Here is a 24,952-nt window from a genome sequence, read left to right on the forward strand (position 1 = left end):
AGAACTGGATCAACAGCTCCTGAGCCAGGCTGACCTTTAAGCTGGTGCAGGAAGTCTATCCTCTGCTCTGTCCTCACTTAAGATCATGGGAGACTGTGGATCCCAGAAATCTGAAGAATTTTACAGCACACACAGTACCGTTCAACCCCACATCTTTATGCACGCTCATCACCATCCTCGATGAGTCTAATGACATGTCATCTGTGAACTTCACGATTTTACCAGACGGGTCTTCTGAGGTTTGCTTATTGGGAGGAGAGGAGAGAGGAGGACACAACCCTGGGAGGCCCCTGGTGATTTTCTGGATGCTTGATGTGATTCTTTCCAGCCTCACTTACTGCTTCCTCTCTGTGAAATTCCACTCAGGAGTCTTGACATTTCTACTCAGAAGTAACTAGAAAATTCGAGATAGTAATACTGTGGGCTTATTGTGTCAGAATTTTGACACAAAATGACATAACTCACACTTTTGACCTATCGCTGCCGGTTGATTTAATTATTCATTTAGTTATTTATTTATTTACTGGCAGTAAGCTTCCACGCCCATCCAGCAGCGCTACACAACTAAGCATCTCTAGTGAGGAGCACGACATGCCAGTAATGACCTTCTTATTTGTTCCTTTATTATGTGAGTTATAAGCCATCCCCGAGAAGAGGTTTTAGCACTTTACCAAATACGGCAGTGTGGGGCGTGGGCAGCAGCGGTTTTTGACACGGGCGGTTGCCCGGGGCGGCATCACGGGCATCGGCAAAAAAAAAAAAAATGCTCGTACTCACATCGGGAATGGCATAGGCACCGATCGGTTTTCTATCGCCCATTTGCTGGGAGTAAGGGCGTCCTCCGTTTGCGAGGTGCGCCTGCTGCTTGAGGCACAGGGAGGAGAGGGCGGGGCGGCGGCGGATTCTCTGGCTGGCTGGAGCAGCATCTAATAAACAACTCGCAAAATAAAACAAAATAAAAACAACAAACACTAAAACAGCGGACATTATGATACAGACTTATAATTTGCACCGACGTTTTTTCGAAATTCTACACGCGAAAAGTGAGCGTGAGAGCCCTCGGTGCGCCTGCTTGCTGCTGAAGTCAAAGTAAACTTTATTGTCATCTCCACTACATACAGTCCAGTATATAGAGAGACGAGACCACGAGGCTCCAGTTACAGCAGTGCAAGTAAACAAACAATAAATATAAGAAGCGTAAGAAAATAAATCTACACTGCAGTTTGGTGATTTAAAGTCTCCCACACAACCTGTTGACAGGGGAGAGGGGCCGGCTGCTTCATAATGTTGTAAATCCAAGCCCATTATGTATTCATGATTTGAATCCTGGGTTGTGCGAAATCACAGAAATAAACCCTATAAAGTGAATAATATGTGAACTGAAGTGTAGGTCTATTAGGTTATGTTGTGGCGATCCTCAGGTTGGGGGATTTGTCTTCATACTGGAGTGCAAAATTAACACCAATGGAAGATGGACAAGAAAAGTTCAAAGCCATCAGGTGCTCAGTTTAGAAAAAACAGAAAACAAGAGGAGGAGAAACGAGCAAGGGAGTGTTCGCCCGGGGTGCCAAACAGGCTAGGACCAGGAGACAGATATCGCTGGATAACAGAGGGGATGCGCCGAGGAACTTAAAGCTTTAACATTATTGTGAAATAAAACTCCTGGTGGCTCAGAAATCGGTAAGATCCCGCCTCAGGATGATATGTTGCTCTGAAAGATTTTAAGTAAAACTTAGCAGCTCGTGTTTATCGCGGTCTATTCTTGGAGTAGAGCTGAAAGGCATAGCACCGAGGCGCGTTATGTCCGCTATCTGACATGGAAAACTTCTTAACTACTCAGTTAAACGGTTGTTAAACGCCTCTGTTATACTCTTAGAAATGAACACGCCTCCTCTGGCATGAAAACGAGCATAGATTTCTTTCATAGCTTTGTTATTTTAAGAGAGGTAAGAAATCCTGCAATAGCCTATTTGATTTAACATAACCTGTTATTTGTGAGAAACTTTCTTTGCCCCCATTTTACAACAGTGTGGGTGGTTCCCTTTAACTTTTAAGCTTTATATGGCACGACCCCCTCGACTGGGTTTTGTTAAGAACCTATAAGCATGGTATGCGCGCTACCAAAAGCGTAAACCCAAACCTGGTTTCCTGTCAGCAGAAGAGGCCACATAACCTACACCGCACAACCGCACCTTTTTTCTGATGTATCAGGACCATGCTGCTGCTGCAATTTAACAGTCATCTCTCTCAGTTTAGATCACCATGCATGGAGTGTGTTTAAACCGTGATAATTCAACAGGAAGTTTAAAAAAGTGTTTCTGGATGTTGATCCCTGTTAAAAAAAAAAATACACCTGAAAATAGTCCTAATATTCTGGCCTGATTACCATTCAGTCTGAAAAACTGCTTCGATGTTGCTACTGTTGCTTCCTGGATACTCGCTGTTAGCTCTTCAGAGCTGCTTCTTGAGTCACTTTATGTGCAACAGGAGATGTGACACCGGAGTTAATGGCAATTGAACGGGATCTATGGGGGCGGGGGTGAGCTAGAGTTGATCTTCTAGTGAAATTCACCACACCCTAGAAATAAGAAATGTACGTAAAAATTACCCTAAATAACTGTAAAATGGCAACGGTTAATTGCCTAAAATCAAAAAGGGGAAATGCTTGTAATATCTATGTTAAATTACTTTATATTGACAAACGGTTATTTGCTTTTTTTGTCTTTGAAAACAACAGGAAAAATCTGTAACATTATCTACAATTAATCACCCTACAATTTACATAATAATTCTGTATGAATGACAATCTTTCCTGCTTTTTTCATTTGAATTTACAGTTTACAACTGTATGTTAATTACTCAAAACATACCGTGCTTTTCATTTTAACAAAATGTCAAAACACTGTTAGAATTATTGTGAAAATTACGGTGAATTTTGTTTTAATATTAACAAGCTCAGACTGTTTGATAAAACAGTATATCTTAACAGTAAATACGAGCAATTACTAAAAATAAAAAATGTTTATTTCTTTAAGTTCTACAGTCTCACCAAGTAACTTGTGAAGCTCTTTGATCAAAACTGCTGTTTTTAAATGTGCTATATAAATAAATTTTGATTTGATTGTGATTTGATATAAGACAGCTATTTATAATGAAACTAAATTTTGTGGGATAATAATGGCAAAAGGCTATTTTCTATTGTAGAACCAATAACACCGTCTGTGTGCTTTTACAGTGTTTTTTAACCCTTTAATGCACATCATGAGTCACAAGTGATTGTGTTTTAATCTTCCTTATCATTGAAAAAAAAAACACATTCAAATTCAGAATCTCAGGGATTCATCAGTTAACTTGGTTTGATCATTAAACATAATTTTTCTTATTAGTTAATTGCTTACTCCTCTCCTCGAACTTCGACCATTCATTTCTATCCGTTTATGACCACTGTGTACCCAGGGCTTGACTGGGACAAAAAATCGGCCCGGGCATTTTGACTAGAGACCAGCCCACCAGGTATTACAGGAAAAACCATAAAGCCTTTGAATGAAAACAAACGCTTTTGTGACAGTGATGTACACTGTCCTGTTGGTACACAGCAAAATCTCCAGTGTTAAATTAACACTGGAGATTGTCTATATGGGTCCACACCTCTGAGTGTTAAATACAACACTGTTGAGTGTTAAATTAACACCTTTGACAGTGTTATATGTTTAAAAGTAACCTAGTCAGTTTTGAAGATTAACAAAGACTAACACTGAGCCGTGCTGATTTTCTAACACTGGAAAATAACTCAAAATGTTAGAAATATTCCAGTGTTAGAAAATCAGCACTGCTCAGTGTTAGTCTTTGTTAATCTTCAAAACATGTTGTTAGCATGTTAGCAGCGTGATGCTACTCTGAACCGGGGAGCTATTTTCTTGATGTGAGCTTCTACTCAGGGGTTTTTCTTCCAGTTCAGAGCAGAAATGCTTTTGTTACGAAACTGGCTGTTGTTTTTTCCCCCCACAATTTTAATTATAAGCTAGATATATTTCTACTAATGGAATTAGTTTGCTAACAGCAACAGGGATGAGTCAGTGAGTCAGTGAGTCAGTTGGGCTTGTGAATCATGATTCTCGAGTCAGTAAAGTGATTCTCAAGTATTGAACGATTCGTTCACGAATCGAACATCACTAGTCCAGACTGAATCAGCTCAGCAAGGGAGGCCAGCAGCACCCTGCACTGAACCAACAACCTTCAATTTCATTGTAAGTGTCATTAGAGTGTCATTAGTGTGGTGCAGAATGCACCATAGAGATGTACAACTCTCCTGTTGAACACCTCAAGACTGAAGGTACACCAGATATAGGAGGAATAAAATTTGAGTCAGTTTTCAACTGTTTAAAAGATTTTCACATCTGACAGCCAGGTTTGCCATTTTGATCAGGACACAACATTTTAAGGGCATTTTGTCATATGATGTTGTGCTGTTTTTTAAATTTTTTGTAAAAAAAAAAAAAAAGAATGGTTGACCCACTCCATTCCAAATCAGAGCGTTAAACAGTTTAAATACTCTGACTTTGATACCTCTTCAAAGCCGTGTGAGGTCACTCCTCAAACAAACTCTCAGGACAGTTAATACAAAACTGGAAATTTTTAAGGCTGTTGCCTCTGATAATTGGTGACAGAGTGGAATATGGAACAGATGATTTTTAACCCACTGCATCCAGACTGCAAATGAATCGCGCATTTGCGAAGCCACTGCTGGCATGTGATCCGCAGCAGCAGAAGAAAAGGACTTGTGAGGCTCAGTAACAGAGATTTAATTAGAAAAGTACAGAAATTTTGTGCCAAAAATATTATTTTTTCTGTATCGATACCGAATGAATCAGTCAGTACTAAAAAGGTATCGTGTTTTGGTACCCAGCCCTACTCGCATATCAGTTCAATTGCAATTATGTCAACGATACAATTCAGTATCCCAATGCATGACGCTAACTTCATTTCAGTTTGTTTTCATCAACAAATAAAGGAGGTCACATATAAGCTAGAGCAGGGCGATATGACCAAAATTATTTATCACGATATACATTTGAAAATTTGCGATAATGATATAACTGACGATATAATTGACACTAGACAAAATACTTTACAACTCCACAACGTTATTAGTGCAAAAAACCCCATCAATGTATTTTCACTTAAACAAGCAGCTGTTTTTTATGTGCATTAAAGTTATATAAAAATGTAACAGTGTAAATTCCTTGCTGACAGTTGAACCAAAAGGCATTTCCAGTGGAAACTGGCCGACATATCCTCAGCATAACCATGTATAATATCCACAAAACTTAAAAAGAGGTTATACACACACAATACCCTAATATTATGTTGAAGCACAGTACGTATCACTCCGCGAGGCGCCTGACTACGATAGCCGTAATGCTCCGACAATCCATCAAGCGGTGCGGGTTCGTAGCTCAGCAAAGTCGTACTAAAACATTTGACAGATTTTCGAGCGCCGTGTACGACATAAAATCGCTTCGAGGTCAGTAAACACAACCAGAGTTCATACATAAGGCACACGGGATTATAAGGGGCACTGTCGATTTTCAGAAAAATCAAAGGATGATTTTAAGTGTGCATATCTTCACTGTCCTCTGATGGGTCTTTTGATGAGAGTTCTGACTCCTCCATAAGCACAACTTCATCAGATAAAGACAGGAAGAAGAGGATGAAGGGCAAAGCAAAAAAACACAAGAAGTCAAAGAAACATGACCAAAAACCAAGAACAAGAAGTCAAGTGATTAACTTAACAGTTTGATTTTGCATGTGGTGTGTTTCATTACCACACTATTACATTAATGATTATGCTCTCTCAAATGCAGTCCAGAATCCGAAGCAAGTGGTCAACCGGTATAACAAGATTTTGAGGCTGTTCAAAAGAGGAGGCACCATGTCTGCTGCTGATTTTGGTTTGAATGTTACTTCATTATTTTATAAATTTTGTAGTTTAATTTTAATGATCATACATGTGATACACTTTATGTAAAGAGCTACAAGTCATATAGTTTGCATCCAGCCATGTTCTGTATTACCTCAAACATTGGCTGATAGTTTATGACACTTTTTATTTTTGTATCAAAATTTGTGTGTCCAATCTGTAAGCGTTGTTCTCATGTTTTTGTGATTGGCATCTTAAAAATACATTGCGTTCTGGATCTACCCTGTGTGTTGTCATTTATTTTTTGTTACAATGTACTTTAAAAACTTTCACATCTATAAATAGGTTGTACGGTATATATGGTCCCCACTTTAGATGGGCTCACTCAAGATACTTTACTAACAAGTAGTAAATGGTTTGTAACTTCCTAAATAAGTTTATTAAGGTATTTATGAGCATTTTAGATAATCTATCAAAAAAGAAGTTGGTCGATAGTGAGTTACAGCTTTGGCAGCCTTTAAGTGACAGTTATAAATATATTGTAAGACATCTGTTAAGCTATATATGAGTGATGAAACCCTGATATTCAGTGTTTATAAAACATCTAGTATGAAACTACTATGTGTAGTACATGTAGAGTTTATAGTATTATATAGGACTACTAACCATCTACTTACCTTTTACCAGTTATTTTGTATAGCATTGAGCATCCTGAAATGACTGGTTTGTAACTGATGCAGAGTAGCGTTTATAAATGATTAATCAATGAGTTGTAGAACATGAAAACATAATTAATAAAAAGTGTTGTACATTAGCTTATTCATCATGAATAAAGTGTTTAAAGCAGTGCTTGAAAACTATTAACTGATTATGAGAAATACTAAGCATGGCATGTGATTTTAACAAGAAATAAGACTAAACTTAAAGGTTAGACTTTGGAAAACTCAGCTACTGTTTTTATGGACTGTACATAATAAAAAGGATAATGAAATAAAAATACAAATAAATAAATAATACTAAAATAATTTTAAATATAATTTTTTAAAAATTAAATTTTTTTTAAAATGTCTAAAATAATTTTGTTTTCCACAGACGTACTGTACAGTTATTCCTTAACTGCATATTAAAACATATTTGCTTCATTTTATTCTGATTATCTTTGTCTTCTTCCTGCAGATTATGAGACAAATGCCCACTAAGTAGAGGAGAAGCAGGATCCGACATTCAGTACAAGACTCGTCTTGAAACTTGCAGGACTATTAAAGTCACTTTCACCTCCTGACAGACTGTAACATCCCATCATGCCATTGATTGTGGTCCCTACTTCCCAGTTGTTCAGGATGCGAGTAGCTGCCCTGTTATTCACCTGTGTGGCATTCAGCGCCGCTGCACATGGAGCTCATCTGCCCATCACAGTCATGGCTGACTGGTGCATCTTCTGCTGGGCGTTCAGCTTCGCTTGCACTCTGCTGGTCCTGCTGGTAGAGTTGTTCGGCCTCCAGGCCCGGGTGCCAGTGTCCTGGTCCAACTTCCCCATCACTGTCGCCTGCTATGCTACACTCCTCTGCCTTTCAGCATCCATCATCTTCCCAGTCTTCTTCCTTAGACACCAACAGGCCAGTGAAACCCGTGACCATCGCATAGTTTCCACAGTCTTCTTCCTTAGACACCAGTTGTTCTATCGTGTAGCTCATGACCATCGCATAGTTTCCACAGTCTTCTCCTGCCTGGCAGCGGTTGCCTACATGGGGGAGGTGAGCCTGTCTAAAGCAAGGCCAGGAGAGGTGGCAGGTTACATGGCTACAGCTCCAGGCTTACTGAAAGTGTGCCAGACCTTTTTGGCCTGTATTATCTTCATCCTGATCAGCAGCCCAGTGACATACGACCATCATCCAGCTTTGACGTGGTGCATGGCAGTGTACTGCATCTGCTTCATCCTCTCCATGGCTGTGGTGGTGCTGTGTGTGGGAGAGTGGACCGGCTGTCTCCCCATCCCATTCTCCAAGTTCCTTTTGGCATATGGGCTCCTGGCAGTTATCATGTATTTGTCCGCCACCATCCTCTGGCCTGTGTTCCAGTTTAACTACAGGAGAAACGATGACCCAGATACAATCGCTGCATCTGTAATCACTGCCATCAATTTCCTGCTTTATTTTGCTGACCTAGTGTACAGTGCCAGATTAGTGTTTGTAAGTGGCTGAGAAGAGGAGAGATGTAGCGCTAATTTTGACACCCCCCCCTCTCCTAATTTAAAAATCCTGAAACGTTTTTAAAATCTTTAAAATCCTACAAAGGGATCCCATATTTGCAAAGCCTGTGAGTATGTATTTATTTGAATGTGATCAAATAGTTGCCATACAGTATTTAACCTCTACTGTGAAATGATGGGCGAAGGACACTGTCTCAGCTGAACTCTGGACACACACACATACACATACACTGATACGCACTCCTCCCTCCTCCCTTTCCAAACGCCTTCGATGCTTGTCTCCTCCTGGAGAACACAATGGGTCTGGGCCCAGCGCTGGAAAAAATTCTGGAAAAAATGTTTCGGATTACTCCTCACCCTCTACCCACCCCTGTTGCTTGTCACGTGCTCCATAATGTTGTGCTGTGGACATTTATGTGCTTTCTGTGTAGAGGAGTTTTTTTGTTTTCTGATCTCATGCTGTCCTCCCATAGGAGCACAGCATGAGTAGAGGTCTCTTTTTTCCCCTCTTGGACTTTCCCATTGTATTGTACATTTCAGTGTTTTCCGTAATACTACCGGTTTCCGACCTGTCTCCCTATGTGATGTCTGTGTTGTGTATGTAAGGTCGGGGGGTCCCATTTCACTGCAGGGCAACTTGCATGTGACAAATAAAGTTTTCTTGAATCTTGATGTGTGCAACACAACTCTTACATCAGCTATCAAAGTGTGAGATTTCTCACAATGAAATACATTATGTATCATGATAAAGTACATTATATACTATTAAAGCCAATAAAGTCAGCACACTGGAGCACAGGGGGGTGGCAAAATTGGGCACTTGCATTTCAACACGCTCTAACTGAAAGATCATGATCCTGTAATCTTTTGTTAATAGTGCTTTAAAGTCATATCAGTATCAATATCATTATAATACCAACAAAGTGCTCTGATATTTGTATTAGTTAAAGAAATTAAGCTTTTATCATAAAACAAATATCTCAGACTTTTTACTCACTTGGAAATGGAATGAATAAGTGAGATGAGCTGTCAAAGATGACAGGAAGTATCGATAATTAGTTATACTTAGTCATAAAACGTACTTTTAATTCAAATAAGGATATACATTCTGAGTCATGTGTTTTCATCCTTTGAATAATTGCTACAATGAATACAAGAACTTTCATTTCATCGGAAATCTATACGTCTTTTTAAATACCCAACACTGATACATGAATCACTTGAGAGGAGACCCTGCAGAGTGGAAGGCACTATTCAGAACTTTATGCAAAGTTTTGATTTTTTTTAAGTAGTGAAATTTGTTAATATTTATTGTTTACACTGTTGGTCTCTGCAATATTGCCGTGTTAAAGCAATTACAGCAGTTTCCAGAAGAGGTTAATCAGTGTTTTGGTGAATAAGTGTGGCAGCTATTTTCATGCCTGTAAAACAAAATCTTGAAAGAAACTTTAAAGGATCCAGGTCCAGGTGGCGGAGCAACCTGAATAAACGGGAAGTACATTGCAAGCAAATAAAGAAGCAGGTATGGCAATGTGATACAGAAAGGAGGGCTGACAGAAATACAACAAAAAATTATTGAATTATGTAGAAGCAGGGATCAGACGATTTAGGTTTTTGCGCCTTTGGGGACATTTTGACAGGCACTACAAAAACGTGCCACTATTGTGACACTGGGAGAGAACTATTAAAAATGTAAATTATTTTAATAAAAGGAAGATCAGAAAAGGTTAACACTTCAAGGTGGCTTTACAGGATGTAATGCAGCAGAAACATCACAGAAAAAAGTGCAAAGAATAAAGTCCAAACTGGTGTAAATGTGACAGACACTTAGAAAAGAGGAATTTACCCATTTTAACATTTGTATGTTTGTGTTATTTCATAGTTGATTATAGTTTCTTTTTTTGGTTTTCTGAAATGAATGATGTAGTAGCAAGGTGAATAAAACTAATATTAACATGAAAACGTAAAATCTGACTTAATATTAGACACGTGCTTCTTCTATCCTTTAATATTCAGCATCTTTCTGCACAAAACATGTGTCTTACCTGCAACCAGTCATGTGTAGCTATATACTGTACTTTCTACCTAAATGACACATTACGTGGCAAGGGCACAAAAAGAAAAGAATGCAACATTATACATTTACATCATCCACTTCATGTCATAGCAACATCCCACGTAGCAAAATTGGTATTGTCACAATCTGGTTGTAGGAACTCAGGCGCAGAGCGGTTAGACGTCTCCAAAAAACAAACAAATCACAAATCTCAAATTACTAAGCACGAGTTCACAGGAGCTGCGAGAAACACTAACGTCAGTAGTACAATCATCCAGCGACGAGAGGATCTGTGTTCCAGCCTCAAATAGTGCTCCCGGTGATGACAGGTGATTGTTGTCAGGTGTGTGGGCATCATTCTTTACATACCGCAAAGAATGATGGCCCTTTGGCGGCCCAGATCAGGTTTGCCAGAGGTAGACATGGGCCAGCACAAGGCCAGTTGCAGACATACAGCTGGCTCTGTGCTGGCCCAGATGTCAGCCAAATGTGTACCTTAATCAAGCCATGTAATAACAACATGTGCAGGAAGATAAATAGTGCAAAAGTAACATGACAAACCTCTGTTCAGACAGTGAATTAACTGATTCTTTTCCTTTCCCCCTTATTACTCAAAGCACTCTGTATAACATGCCATATTCACCCAATCACACACTTTATGTGTTTCCTAATTACATTCATACTCTTGACATGCAGATTGGAGGAGCCAGGAGTCAAACCACTCACCTTCCGATCAGTAGGTGACCAGCTCTACCACTTGAGCTACAGCCACCTGGTGGTAAACATGTGTAAACCCTCACTAGGTTTTGGATAAAGTGTAAACTCACAAACCTGTCATAACTGAATTTGTAACGTTGGCTACCATAGCAGTATAGTATTAACATTGCACTTTGGGGTTCCAACTAAAATAGGAACATAAATAGTGCCATCATTGCCAGACCTGGCCCACATCTGGTTGACATACACCCTGCCATGACACCAGTCAGTCAGAAGTGCCAGCTTGATGCCAGATCCTGGCCAGACCTGTTTTCTATGAGACTGGGCCACATAAACCGAACCACAATCGGGCCAGATGTGGCATGCCATCACACAGACAGTGCAGTCTATACCAGGCCTGGCCCATATCTGGATGGCATGCGTCTTACCATGCCAGAAGTCAGCCAGCAGTGGCGGCTTGATACCAGATCTGGGCCAGACCTGCTTGCTATGTGGGATGCAATAATAACATATAGGGGCTCATAGCAGGACCAATGGAACATTTATCTTATCTGTTCTATAGAAGGGTAAACCTCACATCTGTGTTAAGATATTCTGCAAATGCAGAATTCAGCAAATGAAAACAAACATTCAGCTGCACTTTTTATTTCCACTCAAACCGAAACCCTCAGCTCTCTCCATGCCAACGTTTCAAACAGCAAGTGAAAGAAAACCCAGAGGAGACAAGCAACGGATGTCAAGCTCTGCTCTTCGCTGATATTCTGCAAGCATGCCTGGTAAGTTATTTTAATTGTAATATTCTGCAGTCATAACGACCATGTGCATTTTGAGAAGCCTAATAATCGAAGGAAACGACAATGCTTTGAGACTATTGTGATGAAATCACAATCACAGAAATGTCGGACCAAACCAAGCACGTAGCCCGCTGGCACTTTTGATTTTTTATGATACATGACTCATTATGTTAGTCTGTCAGCCAAATTGCATTAAATACATTTGATTTGAATGGCATTTTCTAGCTTTTTATAATGGAATAAAAAACAAACAAACAAATAAAATTAGCTCGTTTTTTGTCAGTTCACCTAAAAGGCCGCGCAGTGAATGCAGGATCAAAGAGACCAAGAAATCAAAAGTGAAACCGACAAGAACGAAGCTTGATGACATAACATTGCATTATATTTCAGGAACCTCTAGATGGAGCCAAAACCAAACATTGGTAGAGCAGAGCTGTTGCTTACGGTCTTCCCATTTTCACCTGAAGGTCCGGGTGTTCTGGGAATCCATCCTACCTGTTGTTTCTGCACATGCGCACAACACGAAATTAAGTGGCGAGCCGTCATACCCTTGTGAATATTAGCTAGAAGAATACTCTGACTGGTAAAATTAAGTGCCTGCCTTTGTGAATGTGACCTACAAGCATACTTTAACAGCTAAATTAAGTGGCAAATCGTCCTACCTTCTGAGCTAAAGCATACTTCAATAGCTAAAATTCAATGGCGAACCATCCTACCTTTGTGAATATGAGCTTGAAGCATACTCTGACGGGTAAAATTAAGTGGCAAATAATCCTACCTTTGTGAATGTTACCTACAAGCATACTTTAACAGGTAAAATGAAGTGGCAAACCATCCTGGCTTTATGAATATGAGCTAAAAGCATATTCTGATGGGCAAAGTTACGTGGCAAACCGTCACACCTACTTAAAGCTGTGCTGGAATTACTCTGTGACAGCAGAAATGTGCATAAACTACTTACAGTAGGATGTTTTGCCAAAGTAGGAAGGTTTGTCAGAACACTGGAAGACCTTTTGATCTTTTTGAAAATTCAAGAGAGTTTAGTAATGCATGACAATGACACTTACACATATTTGGAGCTGAAAATAAATGTACAGAACACATACATAGCCCATCTCATGCATGCATTTAAAATGTACATTTTCAGCCAAAACACATTCCTCACAGTGAGTTACAGTTTGGATTAAAGTTATAGGTTGTATAACTCAAATAAACGCAGCTCTAGAATGTCTAAAGAGGTAGTTTAAAAATGTTCTTGTAAAGTTAGTGTTAAAAAGATGACATCATATGAACATGAACCTTTTAAAAAGTATCCTTGATTCTGGAGCTTGTGATCATGCTTTGCCAAACCAACTAAACATGCTGCATGAAGGCAGATATGTTACTTTGATTCTTATTGCGGCTGCACAGAATGCAATGTCACGTTTCTCCTATGCCGTCATTATTTTGTGGATGTTTTTAACCTCTTCTGGTGATTTAAGAATTTTACAAATATGTGCAATTGTTTCAGCAAAAGCATAAATGAGTGAAAATGGATTTTCCAGCTACATAAATGTACACCATTAATTAAACATTGCAATTGATCTCTTCTAGAACACTCTGGAATCCCCCATCCCTCTGCTAAAATCAGGGAAAGCATCTCTAAGCACGTATGGATCAAATTAACAGGCCCTGCAGCTGGATCTCTCACAGAAGCTTTCTGTCAAAATGTAGCAGGTTTGCAGGAAAACGTGAGCGCTAAAGTGGTAACACTACGAGAAGCACAGAAAGATGACATGACAGGTATCTTGAATAACTAAACAAATAAATGCAGTATTTCTGTGTCATTTCATTTAATATCATTTTTCCAAAGCATGACCTTACTTCTCTCTATGCAATGTAGCAAATGACCTGAGCTGATAAGTACTTTTTTAACAGAAATATAATAAACAACTCTACAAAAACAGAATTGTCTAATGTGTTATTTTCCCTCGTTTTGCCTTTTTAGTGCCACCAACAATGATTGTCATGGAAGGAAAAGCAGCTGGGGCTCAAAAGTACATCAAAGGTAACAACATGCTTGAGGAGACATGAGTTTGACTCAGTTGTGTCTCTGAGGAAATCATCATCACTGACTGCTCTCCTGGCCCGATGTTTTTTTCTTTTTTGGAAATAAAATGGAGGAGTCTGGGAGAGTGTGTTAAAATGTCTATTTCATTTCATCCTTGATTGCTTCCTATTTTCTTCCTCTTTCCTTTGTCAGTGTACACAGTCACATCTTTTTTCCTTTTAAATTTTTTTTTAGCACAAACCTCTAGTTAACAAACAATCATTCTCTTATGAGTGATGGCTTAACAACAGACACATTTATGTATATTTTTGATGTTTAATCTTTGAGCTTAATATTACAACATATGAGTACTCAAATGCTCAATTAATTTTCTGTCTTCACTTGTTTCCAGTGGAAAAATTGTACAGGGTTGTCCTGCTGGGAAACACTGAAGCTGAGAAAAGCAGCCTAGCAAACGCCATGTTTGGAGAAGACGTGTTCCAGGTTAACAACACTGAGTGTCAAATTGAGTCCAAATCTCTCCATGGAAGAAGAATTACCCTGATCAACACTCCTGATTTCTCTGGCCCAGGTAGATCAGAGGAGGAGCTGAAGCCTGAAATACTGAGGTGTGTCACTGAGTGCACTCCAGGGCCTCATGCTTTTCTCATTGTGCTCAAAGTGGAGAAATCCACAGAGCAGCAGCAGAAGGCTGTTATTGAGAAAATAAACCAGTACTTCTCAGAGGAGGTTTTCAAATATGCCGCAGTTGTCTTTACTCAGGATGGACCAGACTCAGATGAAATGAAGATCAAACAGTTCATAGATCAGAATAAATATCTGAGTGATCTGGTGAAAAAGTGCAAGGGCCGATTCCACATCATTAATAAATACAACGGACAGGGTGACAGTAGCCAGTTTAAAGTGGTAGACCTGCTAAACACAGTAGGCCAGGTAGTTATAGAAAACAAGGGAGTGTGCTACACCAGCAAGATGTTGCCACAAGCAGACACCCATAATAAGGCTAACAGCAGTGTCTCTAAGAATGAAATGATCAAACTTGCAGGTGCTGCAGCAGAATCCATGGCAAAGGCTTTCTCTGGGTCAACTGTTGTAGTTTTAACTCCAGGATCAACAAATGCAATAAAGAAAGATGGCACTGCAACGGATGAAAAAGAAGGAGAAAATGTAGAAGGAAAAGCTACATCAAAAAGAACTAACAATGGGCAGAAAGAAATGTCAAAAGAAGAAGGAGGAGGAAGAAAAAATGAAAAGCATGCCACATCAGAAAAAACGAATGATGAACAAACAGAAGTGACAAAAGACGAGGAAGCGGCAGCAGGAGGGGGAAAAAATGAAGAGGATTCTACAATGAATGATGAACATACAGAAATGACAAAAGAAGGAGAAGAAAAGGAAGAGGAAGAGGAAGAAGAAGGAGGAGGAGGAGGAAGAAAAAATGAAGAGCATGTCACATTAGAAAAAATGAATGATGAACAGACAGAAATGACAAAAGAAGAAAATGGAGAAATAGCAAAAGAAAAAGAAGAAAGAAAAAATGAAGGGGAAGTAGCAAAAGAAACAAAAGAAGCACAAGAAAGAAAAACAACTGGAAAATCAAATGAACTAGAACAAGATGAAGGACCAAATAAAACACAAGAAGAAATAGAAGAAGCAGGAGAAAAACTGCAAGAGGACACTCAAGAAAAGACCGAAGGAAAAAGGGAAGACAAGCCACACAAAAAAGTACAAGAGAGTGCAGGGGAAAACAAACTAGGGGGTGGGGCATCTGCAGGTGGTGGAACAGCTGCAAGAGGTGTTGTGACTGCTAGAGTATTATTAACAGCTGCAAGTGGTGCAGCTGCTGGAGCATTATCAACAGCTATAGGAGGTGGTGTAGCTGCTGGAGCAGTATCAACAGCTATAGGAGGTGGTGTAGCTGCTGGAGCAGTATCAACAGCTATAGGAGGTGGTGTAGCTGCTGGAGCAGGAACAGGTGCAAGTGCTGGTACAGCAGGGGCTGGAGGTGCAGCAGGAGCAGTAGAAGCAACAGGAGCAGGTGCAAGTGCTGGTACAGCAGGGGCTGGAGGTGCAGCAGGAGCAGTAGAAGCAACAGGAGCAGGTGCAAGTGCTGGTACAGCAGGGGCTGGAGGCACAGCAGCAGGATATGTGGCAGCAGCAGCAGCAGCAGCAGCTGTAGTCACTGGAGGAGCAGTAGGCGTAGCACGGCTAATACAAAAAATAAGAGATGTGATAGAGTTGATAAAACAACATCTTGGAGTGGTATTACTGGTGCTTGTTTTCTACTCGTTGCTTCTGTCATGGTTTTTTCTCAAAGCACCATTTGCTGGGACCCTCCTCTTATCATTTTTGTTCCTGTTGCTTGTTATTATTCTTGTTATCATATAATCACACCATAGATAAGGGCTATGTCCAATATGGCACATGAATCAGAAACACAGAATCTGTGATACAACATCACAGGTTTTAAAATTCCTTGTTTCAAAAATGAGATTTTATAAAACTACCCAAAATATCCGTTATTTTCATGCTGCTCTGTAATCAGAATCATTTTTTTCTGTTTTGTCTTTTTTGTAAACTCAAGAAATTATTTCTGTATTTAAACAATTATGTTTAATAAAGTAATAATTCATTTAAAATCAACTCTGTACTCTAGTATTTCTACCAAATCACAAAACCTGTTTTTCTAGAGTAATTAAGCTACGTTCTACTTTTAAATAATTATATTTTTCAATAAGAAAATCAACTATGTTCTGTCACACATATTTCTTTGTGTTATGCAAAAATAAATGAATCAATTGTCACTGATATTTTTGGATGCATTTTTCCCCTTACTGACTTGCAAGGTTGTGTTGAGTGCTTAAAAAGAAGGCTCAAGAAGCTTCTTGAGTTCCAAAACAACTGACAGAGTTGTAGGTATTTAAGCCTTAGAGTGGGTGTCTCTTTAGAGATGGTCCTAGTGTTATTGACACATTATTAATCATATGAGTCATCACATAGGCCAGAGTGTCGAACCGCTGTAAGACATTGCCCTAAATACACAATAAATACATAATACATAAAAAATTTAGAGTAATTGCCAAAGAAAATGATGGAGTGTGCTACACTAACAAGATGTTGTGGTTGATTTGGTTGTGGGTGCTACTACCATATAGCAAAATGGTATGGCCCCACACAATGTGCTTACACATGGCTCACATACCGCAAAGAATGACAGCCCTTTGCTGGCCCAGATCTGGTTTGCCAGATGTGGCCCACACATGGGTCAGCACCAGTGTTGGGTAAGTTACTTTAAAAAAGTAATTAATTACTAATTACTTAGTCAATATTGTATTTAAAATACTTATCTAATTGCTGTGTCAGAAAAGTAACTTAATTTAACTAAATACTTCTTAAAATCCCTATAAACCTTGAGTGGGCAAACAATAGAAATTAATCATTTTTTTTAAAGACAGTACGCAGCGGTAGCATCTCTTCCATAATGTAGCCTGCAATAATTTTTTAAGCTCACCTTCAGACGCTTTCTGTGCTGCTGACGTAAAATCAAGTTTTGCCCCACATCTTTATGCACGCTCATCACCATCCTCGATGAGTCTATGACATGTCATCTGTGAACTTCACGATTGTACCAGACGGGTGCAGCGGTTTGCTTAGAGGGAAGAGAGGAGAGAGGAGGGCACAACCCTGGGAGGATTTTCTGGATGCTTGATGTGATTCTTTCCAGCCTCACTTACTGCTTCCTCTCTGTAAAATTCCACTCAGGAGTCTTGACATTTCTACTCAGAAGTAACTTGAAATTTCAAGATAGTCATAATGTGGGGTTATTGTGTCAGAATTTTGACACAATAACCCCAAATTATGACATAACTTACACTTTTGACCTATCGCTGCCTGTTAATGTATTTATTCATTTATTTGTTTACTGGCAGTAACAAGCGTCCACGCCCATGCAGCAGCGCTACTACTCGACACAACTGCGTAAGCATCCCTAGTGAGGACATGCCAGAAATGACCTTTTTATTTGTTCCTTTATTATGTGAGTAAGCCATCTCCGAGAAGAGGAACTGTGACGATTTTGCTGGACGTGGAGGAGGTTTTAGACTTTACCAAATATGGCAGTGTGGGGCGTGGGACCCACAGCCCGCAGACAGATATCGCTGGATAACAGAGGGGATGCGCCGAGGAACTTAAAGCTTTAACATTATTGTGAAATAAAACTCCTGGTGGCTCAGAAATCGGTAAGATCCCGCCTCAGAATGATATGTTGCTCTGAAAGATTTTAAGTAAAACGTAGCAGCTCGTGTTTATCGCGGTCTATTCTTGGAGTAGAGCTGATTACAAAGGCATAGCACCGAGGCGCGTTATGTCCGCTATCTGACATGGAAAACTTCTTAATTACTCAGTTAAACGGTTGATAAACGCCTCTGTTATACAGAACATACTCTTAGAAATAAACACGCCTCCTCTGGTAGGGTATCTGCATGAAAACGAGCATAGATTTCTTTCATAGCTTTGTTATTTTAAGAGAGGTAAGAAATCCTGCAGTGGCCTATTTGATTTAACATAACCTGTTATTTGTGAGAAACTTTCTTTGCCCCCATTTTACAACAGTGTGGGTGGTTCCCTTTAACTTTTAAGCTTTATGTGGCACGACCCCCTCGATTGGTTTGTGTTAAGAACCGAGGTATGCATGGTATGCGCGCTACCAAACCAAAAGCGTAAACCCAAACCTGGTTTCCTGTCAGCAGAAGAGGCCACATAACCTACACCGCACAACCGCACCTTTTTCTGATGTCTCGGTACCATGCTGCTGTTGAAATATTAACAGTCATCTCTCTCAGTTTAGATCACCATGCATGGAGTGTGTTTAAACTGAGAGAATCCAACAGGAACTTAAAAAACACTTTTCTGGATGTTGATCCCTGTTAAAAAATATACCCGAAATAGTCCTAATATTCTGGCATGATTGCCATTTAGTCTGAAAAACTGCTTCGATGCTGCTACTGTTGCTTCCTGGATACTCGCTGTTAGCTCTTCAGAGCTGCTTCCTGTTTTGTGTGAGTTTATTGAACGTGACCTATGGGGGCGGGGGTGAGCTAGAGTTTATCGTCTAGTGAAATTCGCCACACCCTAGAAATACAACAGATGTTTCACTCTTTTGAATTAAAAATGATGTCGGTAAAAGGGTATTTCCTTACTCACTCAATCTGCCAAAACACCTACTTTTACCTATCTCATAAGTATATGGGGATTTGGCTAAAAGGCAGAATGCAGAATTTGGAGACACTGGCATCATGATGCTCTATAGATTAGCTTCAAGATGCCAGATAATGCACATGAGAAGTTATGAGCAGCGCGGAAACTCTTAATCTTAAAACTGTTTACTCAGTCCTCACAGTGAGTGTTTAGAGGCAAGCCCCTCTTAATGCTCCTCAATAATAATGGGAATTTCAAGCAGAAATGAACTGAGCTGGGGGTTTTCTCAGCAGTGCGTGCACAGTGAGGGACTCACCTGCTAAATCTGAAATGAATAAAATAAGAGTCAGTGAAAATGCAGGCGTTAGATTAATGCACAAATGTTGTATTTGCCATTATTAGAATGTGATTTTAAGGTGATTTACAGATGTGGTGCAGTAACATAGTAACCGGGACAGCTTGTGGTCTGATGCTCAATAATATTTGGTATTGTTTGTTAGCAGTTCCACACAGATTTCCATTTGTAATAATGCAGCTTTCCTCTTGATAAATTCTGGACTCCACCTGTGTACTAATCTTTAGAACCTTTTACATAGTGCCCAGTTATTTCTATCAGTACAGTTACTTCTCATGTCAAAAGCATGCAGATTTTCCTTTATCCCCCTCTTATTTATCTGAACTGCCTTGCTGTTTCCTGAGAGAAACATATGTGAAACCTGAGCTTACACTTGATTATTTTTGTTAAAAGTCACTCATCAATCGCTGTCTCATGCTCCCTCCCTGGTATTTTTGAACCACTAATTCACATGGTTCTTGGCTGAGTTTTTCTACTGAAGTGAACAGCCCTCATCTCATATAAATTACAGAACACTGTTAGTAGATCAACCTGTAATTGTGTAATAATGTGGCATGTTTTGCCCCACTCAGTAAATCTGTCCTATGTTCTTTAAAATTAAACACATCTCTTAGATGAACTACTCTTTGTTTATTATGTCTGTTGTTTTTATGAATGTTTAAATTGTCTGTCACAATGAATTATGGGACAGCTTTTTTCTTCTTCCCCTTCATAAAGAATAATGCCGTTGTATCCTAAGCTAAAGGGGACAACAAAGGAAGCACTGAACTTCCTTTCCTAAATATTTGGAGGACTGGAACAGATCTCATTATTGCCACTAAATAGATACTTCCAGGTCACTTCTGTCAGTTAGTAAGATTCCTAGGAAAAATTTACTATTGGAACACATCCCAGGTTAGCTCTTTATATACATTGGGTCACAATCAGCCCCTGGTGACACCCAAGTGGCTAGAATTCTTCTCACGCATTCATGGAACAACTAGCTGCTCATAGAAGGTTGCACACACAGGCAATGAAGCATATTTGTTGAAAATATACAGTATACATACAACCCAACCAGCAAACTAAAATGGCCATGCTTTGGATAACAGACCAGGATCAAACTCCAGAGAGTTTGAAAGGCACTACGCCCACTTTGGTTTACACTGAGGGACTTTCCAATTCCTTGAAGATTAAGCAGTCAGATCGCAGCTTCCTGCATACACAGGCCACAGCCTGAACACCAGACCTCACAAATTCCTTTAGCTTTGTGCAATTTAAGTTAGAGCCCAGGCATGTTAGTCAGGGGTGAGAAACGTTTTAATAATTGTTAAGTTTGATGTTGCAGGTCACTAGGTATTGTATTCCCCCTGTACATTTGGCTGTTAGCTTATTTATGAACAGTCCAATGGTAAAATTTTGCTAGTATAGTACTAGTATAGCATAAGCATGGCATGTGATTTGAACAAGAAATAAGATTAAAATTAAATGTTAGACTTTGGAAAACTCAGCTACTCTTTTTATGGACTGTGCATAATTAAAGGAATAAATCATTTTAAAACAATTTCAACATTTTTAAAATGTCTAAAATAATTTTGTTTTCCACAGACGTACTGTACAGTTAATCCTTAACTGCATATTAACACATATTTGCTTCATTTTATTCTGATTATCTTTGTCTTCTTCCTGCAGATTATGAGACAAATGCCCACTAAGTAGAGGAGAAGCAGGATCCGACATTCAGTACAAGACTCGTCTTGAAACTTGCAGGACTATTAAAGTCACTTTCACCTCCTGACAGACTGTAACATCCCATCATGCCATTGATTGTGGTCCCTACTTCCCAGTTGCTCTGGATGCGAGTAGCTGCCCTGTTATTCACCTGTGTTGCATTTAGTGTCGCTGCACATGGAGCTCATCTGCCACACCAAGGCATGGCTGACTGGTGCATCTTCTGCTGGGCGTTCAGCTTCGCTTGCACTCTGCTGGTCCTGCTGGTAGAGTTGTTCGGCCTCCAGGCCCGGGTGCCAGTGTCCTGGTCCAACTTCCCCATCACTGTCGCCTGCTATGCTGCACTCCTCTGCCTTTCAGCATCCATCATCTTCCCAGTCTTCTTCCTTAGACACCAACAGGCCAGTGAAACCCGTGACCATCGCATAGTTTCCACAGTCTTCTCCTGCCTGGCAGCGGTTGCCTACATGGGGGAGGTGAGCCTGTCTAAAGCAAGGCCAGGAGAGGTGGCAGGTTACATGGCTACAGCTCCGGGCTTACTGAAAGTGTGCCAGACCTTTTTGGCCTGTATTATCTTCATCCTCATCAGCAGCCCAGTGACATACGACCATCATCCAGCACTGAAGTGGTGCATGGCAGTGTACTGCATCTGCTTCATCCTCTCCATGGCTGTGGTGGTGCTGTGTGTGGGAGAGTGGACCGGCTGTCTCCCCATCCCATTCTCCAAGTTCCTTTCGGCATACGGGCTCCTGGCAGTTATCATGTATTTGACTGCCACCATCCTCTGGCCTGTGTTCCAGTTTAACAAGAGTTACAGGAGAAACGATAACTCAGAAACAATCGCTGCTTCTGTAATCACTGCCATCAATTTCCTGCTTTACGTTGCTGACCTAGTGTACAGTGCCAGGTTAGTGTTTGTCAGTGGCTGAGAAGAAGAGAGAAGAAGAGAGTAAACAATAGCTTTGCAGAGCAGTAGAGCTAATGCTGAGCTCCCCCCCTTTTTTTAAACCCTGAATTTAAAAAAAAAATATTGAAGTCCTACAAAGCAGTCCCAAATTTGAAAAGCCTGTTTTGCCTGTGAGTATTTATTTATTTGAATGTGATCAAATAATTGCCATACAGTATTTAACCTCTAATGTGAAATGATGTGTGCAACACAACTCTTACGTCAGCTATCAAAGTGTGAGATTTCACATAATTGTGTGGGAAAAAAGTACATTATATACTATTAAAGCCAATAAAGTCAGCACACTGGAGCACAGGGGGGTGGCAAAATTGGGCACTTGCATTTCAACACGCTCTAACTGAAAGATCATCATCTTGTAATCTTTTGTTAATAGTGCTTTAAAGTCATATCAGAATCAATTTCATAATAATGGCAACAAAGTATTATGATATTTGTATTAGTTAAAAAAAATAAAGCTTTTATCATAAAACAAATATATCTCAGACTTTTTACTCACTTCTAAATAGAATAGAATAGAATAGAATTCAACTTTATTGTCATTGCACATGCACAGGTACAGGGCAACGAAATGCAGTTTGCATCCATCCAGAAGTGCTTTAGTGATACAGATATATTACAATATATATTAGCAATAAGTGAGATGAGCTGTCAAAGATGACAGTATCGATAATTAGTTATACTTAGTCATAAAAAGTACTTTTAATTCAAACAGTCATGTGTTTTCACCCTTTGAATAATTGCTACAATGAATACAAGAACTTTCATTTCATTGGAAATCTATACGTCTTTTTAAATACCCAACACTGATAAATGAATCACTTAAGAGGAGACCCTGCAGGGCGGAAGGCACTATTCAGTATTTTATGCAAAGTCTGGCATGTGTGCCACACTACTGTGTATGATTTCTTCAAGTAGTGAAATTTGTATTGTGTATTGTTTACACTGTTGGTCTCTGCCATATTGCAGTGTTAAAGCTATTGCAGCATTTCCAGAAGACGTTAATCAGTGTTTTGGTGAATAAGTGTGGCAGCTACCTTAATATCCTTAAAACACAATCTTGAAAGAAACTTTAAAGGATGAAAACCAGGTCCAGGTGGAGGAGCAACCTGAATAAACGGAAAGTACATTGCAAGCAAACAAAGAAGCAGGTATGGCAATGTGATACAGAAAGGAAAGAAATACAACAAAAATGGCTGAATTACACAAAAGCAGAGATCAGACAGTTTAGTTTTTAGGGCCTTTGGGGAAATTTTGGCAGGCACTACCATAAAGTGCCAACATTGGCATACTGGGAGAGAACTATTAAAATGTAAATTATTTTAATAAAAGGAAAATCAGAAACAGGCACGCTTAAAGGTGACTTTACAGGATGTTATGCAGCAAAAACATCATAGAAAAAGGTACAAATGAAGCAGATGCTGAATAAAGTCCAAACTGGTGTAAATGTGATTAAACCTTTAGGGAGACAGACATGGCTGGACTGGGACAAAAAATCAGCCCGGGCATTTTGACTAGAGACCGGCCCACCAGGATAAAGATTGAAAATGTGACGTCATTCAGGGGTAAAACCGCAAAGGATTCTGGGAACTTGTGGCAAGAGGTACTAGCGCACGCAGGCTTTCAATTGAAACCAGTTAAACAGCGATAAAAAGAAACACAAAAAATGGCAAGAAGCTGTTGTATTATTAACTGCAATAGCCGGTCGCATGACAGCCACGGGAAGCCGACGGGTAAAGAGATCGTTTTTTTTTTTTAATCGGATTACGTCGTTGAAGAGAAATTTTTAAAGCCATGTTTCCGAAGTAAGAGCCGACGGATGGCCTGGATTGCAGCCATTCAAAGACCAAATATAACGTCCCAGAACACTCCAGCTCACAGGTTAGTCTGCTCCAAGCATTCCCACAAAGGTCAGAGTTTTGTAGTAGTTAATGCGTCATTTTTCTTAACATAATTGGTGCTATAGGTTACAAGCAAGTCTGGCGCTGAACAGAAATTGTCGCGCTATGCTCCTTTGTTTATTGTGCATAAATAGTGAATTGTCCTGACACAATATTGCGTTTCGCTTCTGTTATTACCATGGTACATTGACAAAAACATATACTTTTATTCACAGGGTAAAACAGTTGTTTTGTATCACTAATTGTCCAGTGCGATTACAACATACAATATTATTGTCACTGCTACATTTCTGTAATGCTGCCAGAAATTATTTCCACTACTAATTAATTACCGTTGAGCTCAAAGGTCCTATTAATAAACGGTTAACGAATGTGTATTTATGAAGACGATTTGTGAGACTGGTAAACTTACCTTTGTTCGTACGATGGTCTTTCGTTCTACACGGTGCATTTCAAGGTCCTGCACCCATCCGTCGGTAAACTGTACCTGGGCTTGTTGCAGTGACCTGAAGTTACTAAACTTCATGAGTGTATGCACTCACTCCAAGAACCGTATAATTATAAATATATAAAGTTGGGCAGCACGCTAACGTCTTTTGTCCACTCTGTGTGCTCGTAAGGGTCTGACCCTTTCACTCCTCCCGACCATTAAATGACAGAAGAAAAGTTTTACAATATTTACAATTTACTACAAAAATTTACAAATTAACTTAGGAATTTACAGTAAAGAATGTGCAAATAGCAGAAGAGATTATAAAGATAAGGATTATAAATTATAGGAATTATAGGATTATAGGAAATGTGTGGTGGTGCGTGTGGTGACGTGTGTGAGAGTCCAGTCTTATAGTGACGTGTTTGGGAGAGTCCAGTCCTACACCTGGTTCAGGCCCCGAATAGCCTGGGGGAAGAAGCTCCTCTTCATTCTCTCTGTTTTGGCCTTAAGGGAGCGGAAGCGCTTCCCAGACCTCAACAGTGAGAAGAGTCCATTGTTGGGATGGGAGAGGTCCATCATAATCTTCCTAGCTTTGGACTTGCACCGCTTGGTGTAGATGGACAGCAGGTCAGGGAGCTCTGATTGAA

At 39.7% G+C, this 24,952-nt stretch overlaps 3 protein-coding genes across 3 annotated transcripts; all 3 read left to right on the top strand.

Annotated features, from left to right (window-relative positions):
* Positions 1–1,524: 1,524 nt before the first annotated feature.
* On the top strand, positions 1,525–8,799 carry LOC113013003 (myeloid-associated differentiation marker homolog). The gene is made up of 2 exons (XM_026153497.2): positions 1,525–1,680; positions 7,097–8,799. Exon 2 carries the CDS (start codon positions 7,222–7,224, stop codon positions 8,119–8,121), a length of 900 nt encoding a protein of 299 aa, XP_026009282.2. The 5' UTR covers positions 1,525–1,680; positions 7,097–7,221; the 3' UTR covers positions 8,122–8,799.
* Positions 8,800–11,603: 2,804 nt separating this feature from the next.
* On the top strand, positions 11,604–16,554 carry LOC113014157 (uncharacterized). The gene is made up of 4 exons (XM_026155507.2): positions 11,604–11,678; positions 13,290–13,478; positions 13,684–13,743; positions 14,138–16,554. Exons 1-4 carry the CDS (start codon positions 11,672–11,674, stop codon positions 16,132–16,134), a joined length of 2,253 nt encoding a protein of 750 aa, XP_026011292.2. The 5' UTR covers positions 11,604–11,671; the 3' UTR covers positions 16,135–16,554.
* A 932-nt stretch (positions 16,555–17,486) lies between these two features.
* On the top strand, positions 17,487–22,447 carry LOC113019202 (myeloid-associated differentiation marker homolog). Its single transcript, XM_026162755.2, has 2 exons — positions 17,487–17,984; positions 20,969–22,447. The coding sequence occupies exon 2, from the start codon at positions 21,094–21,096 to the stop codon at positions 21,934–21,936; it is 843 nt and encodes a 280-aa protein (XP_026018540.1). The 5' UTR covers positions 17,487–17,984; positions 20,969–21,093; the 3' UTR covers positions 21,937–22,447.
* The last annotated feature ends 2,505 nt before the right edge of the window (positions 22,448–24,952 follow it).

The sequence above is a fragment of the Astatotilapia calliptera genome, chromosome 3 (genome assembly GCF_964374335.1).
Source record: "Astatotilapia calliptera chromosome 3, fAstCal68.1, whole genome shotgun sequence".
NCBI classification, from domain to species: domain Eukaryota; kingdom Metazoa; phylum Chordata; class Actinopteri; order Cichliformes; family Cichlidae; genus Astatotilapia; species Astatotilapia calliptera.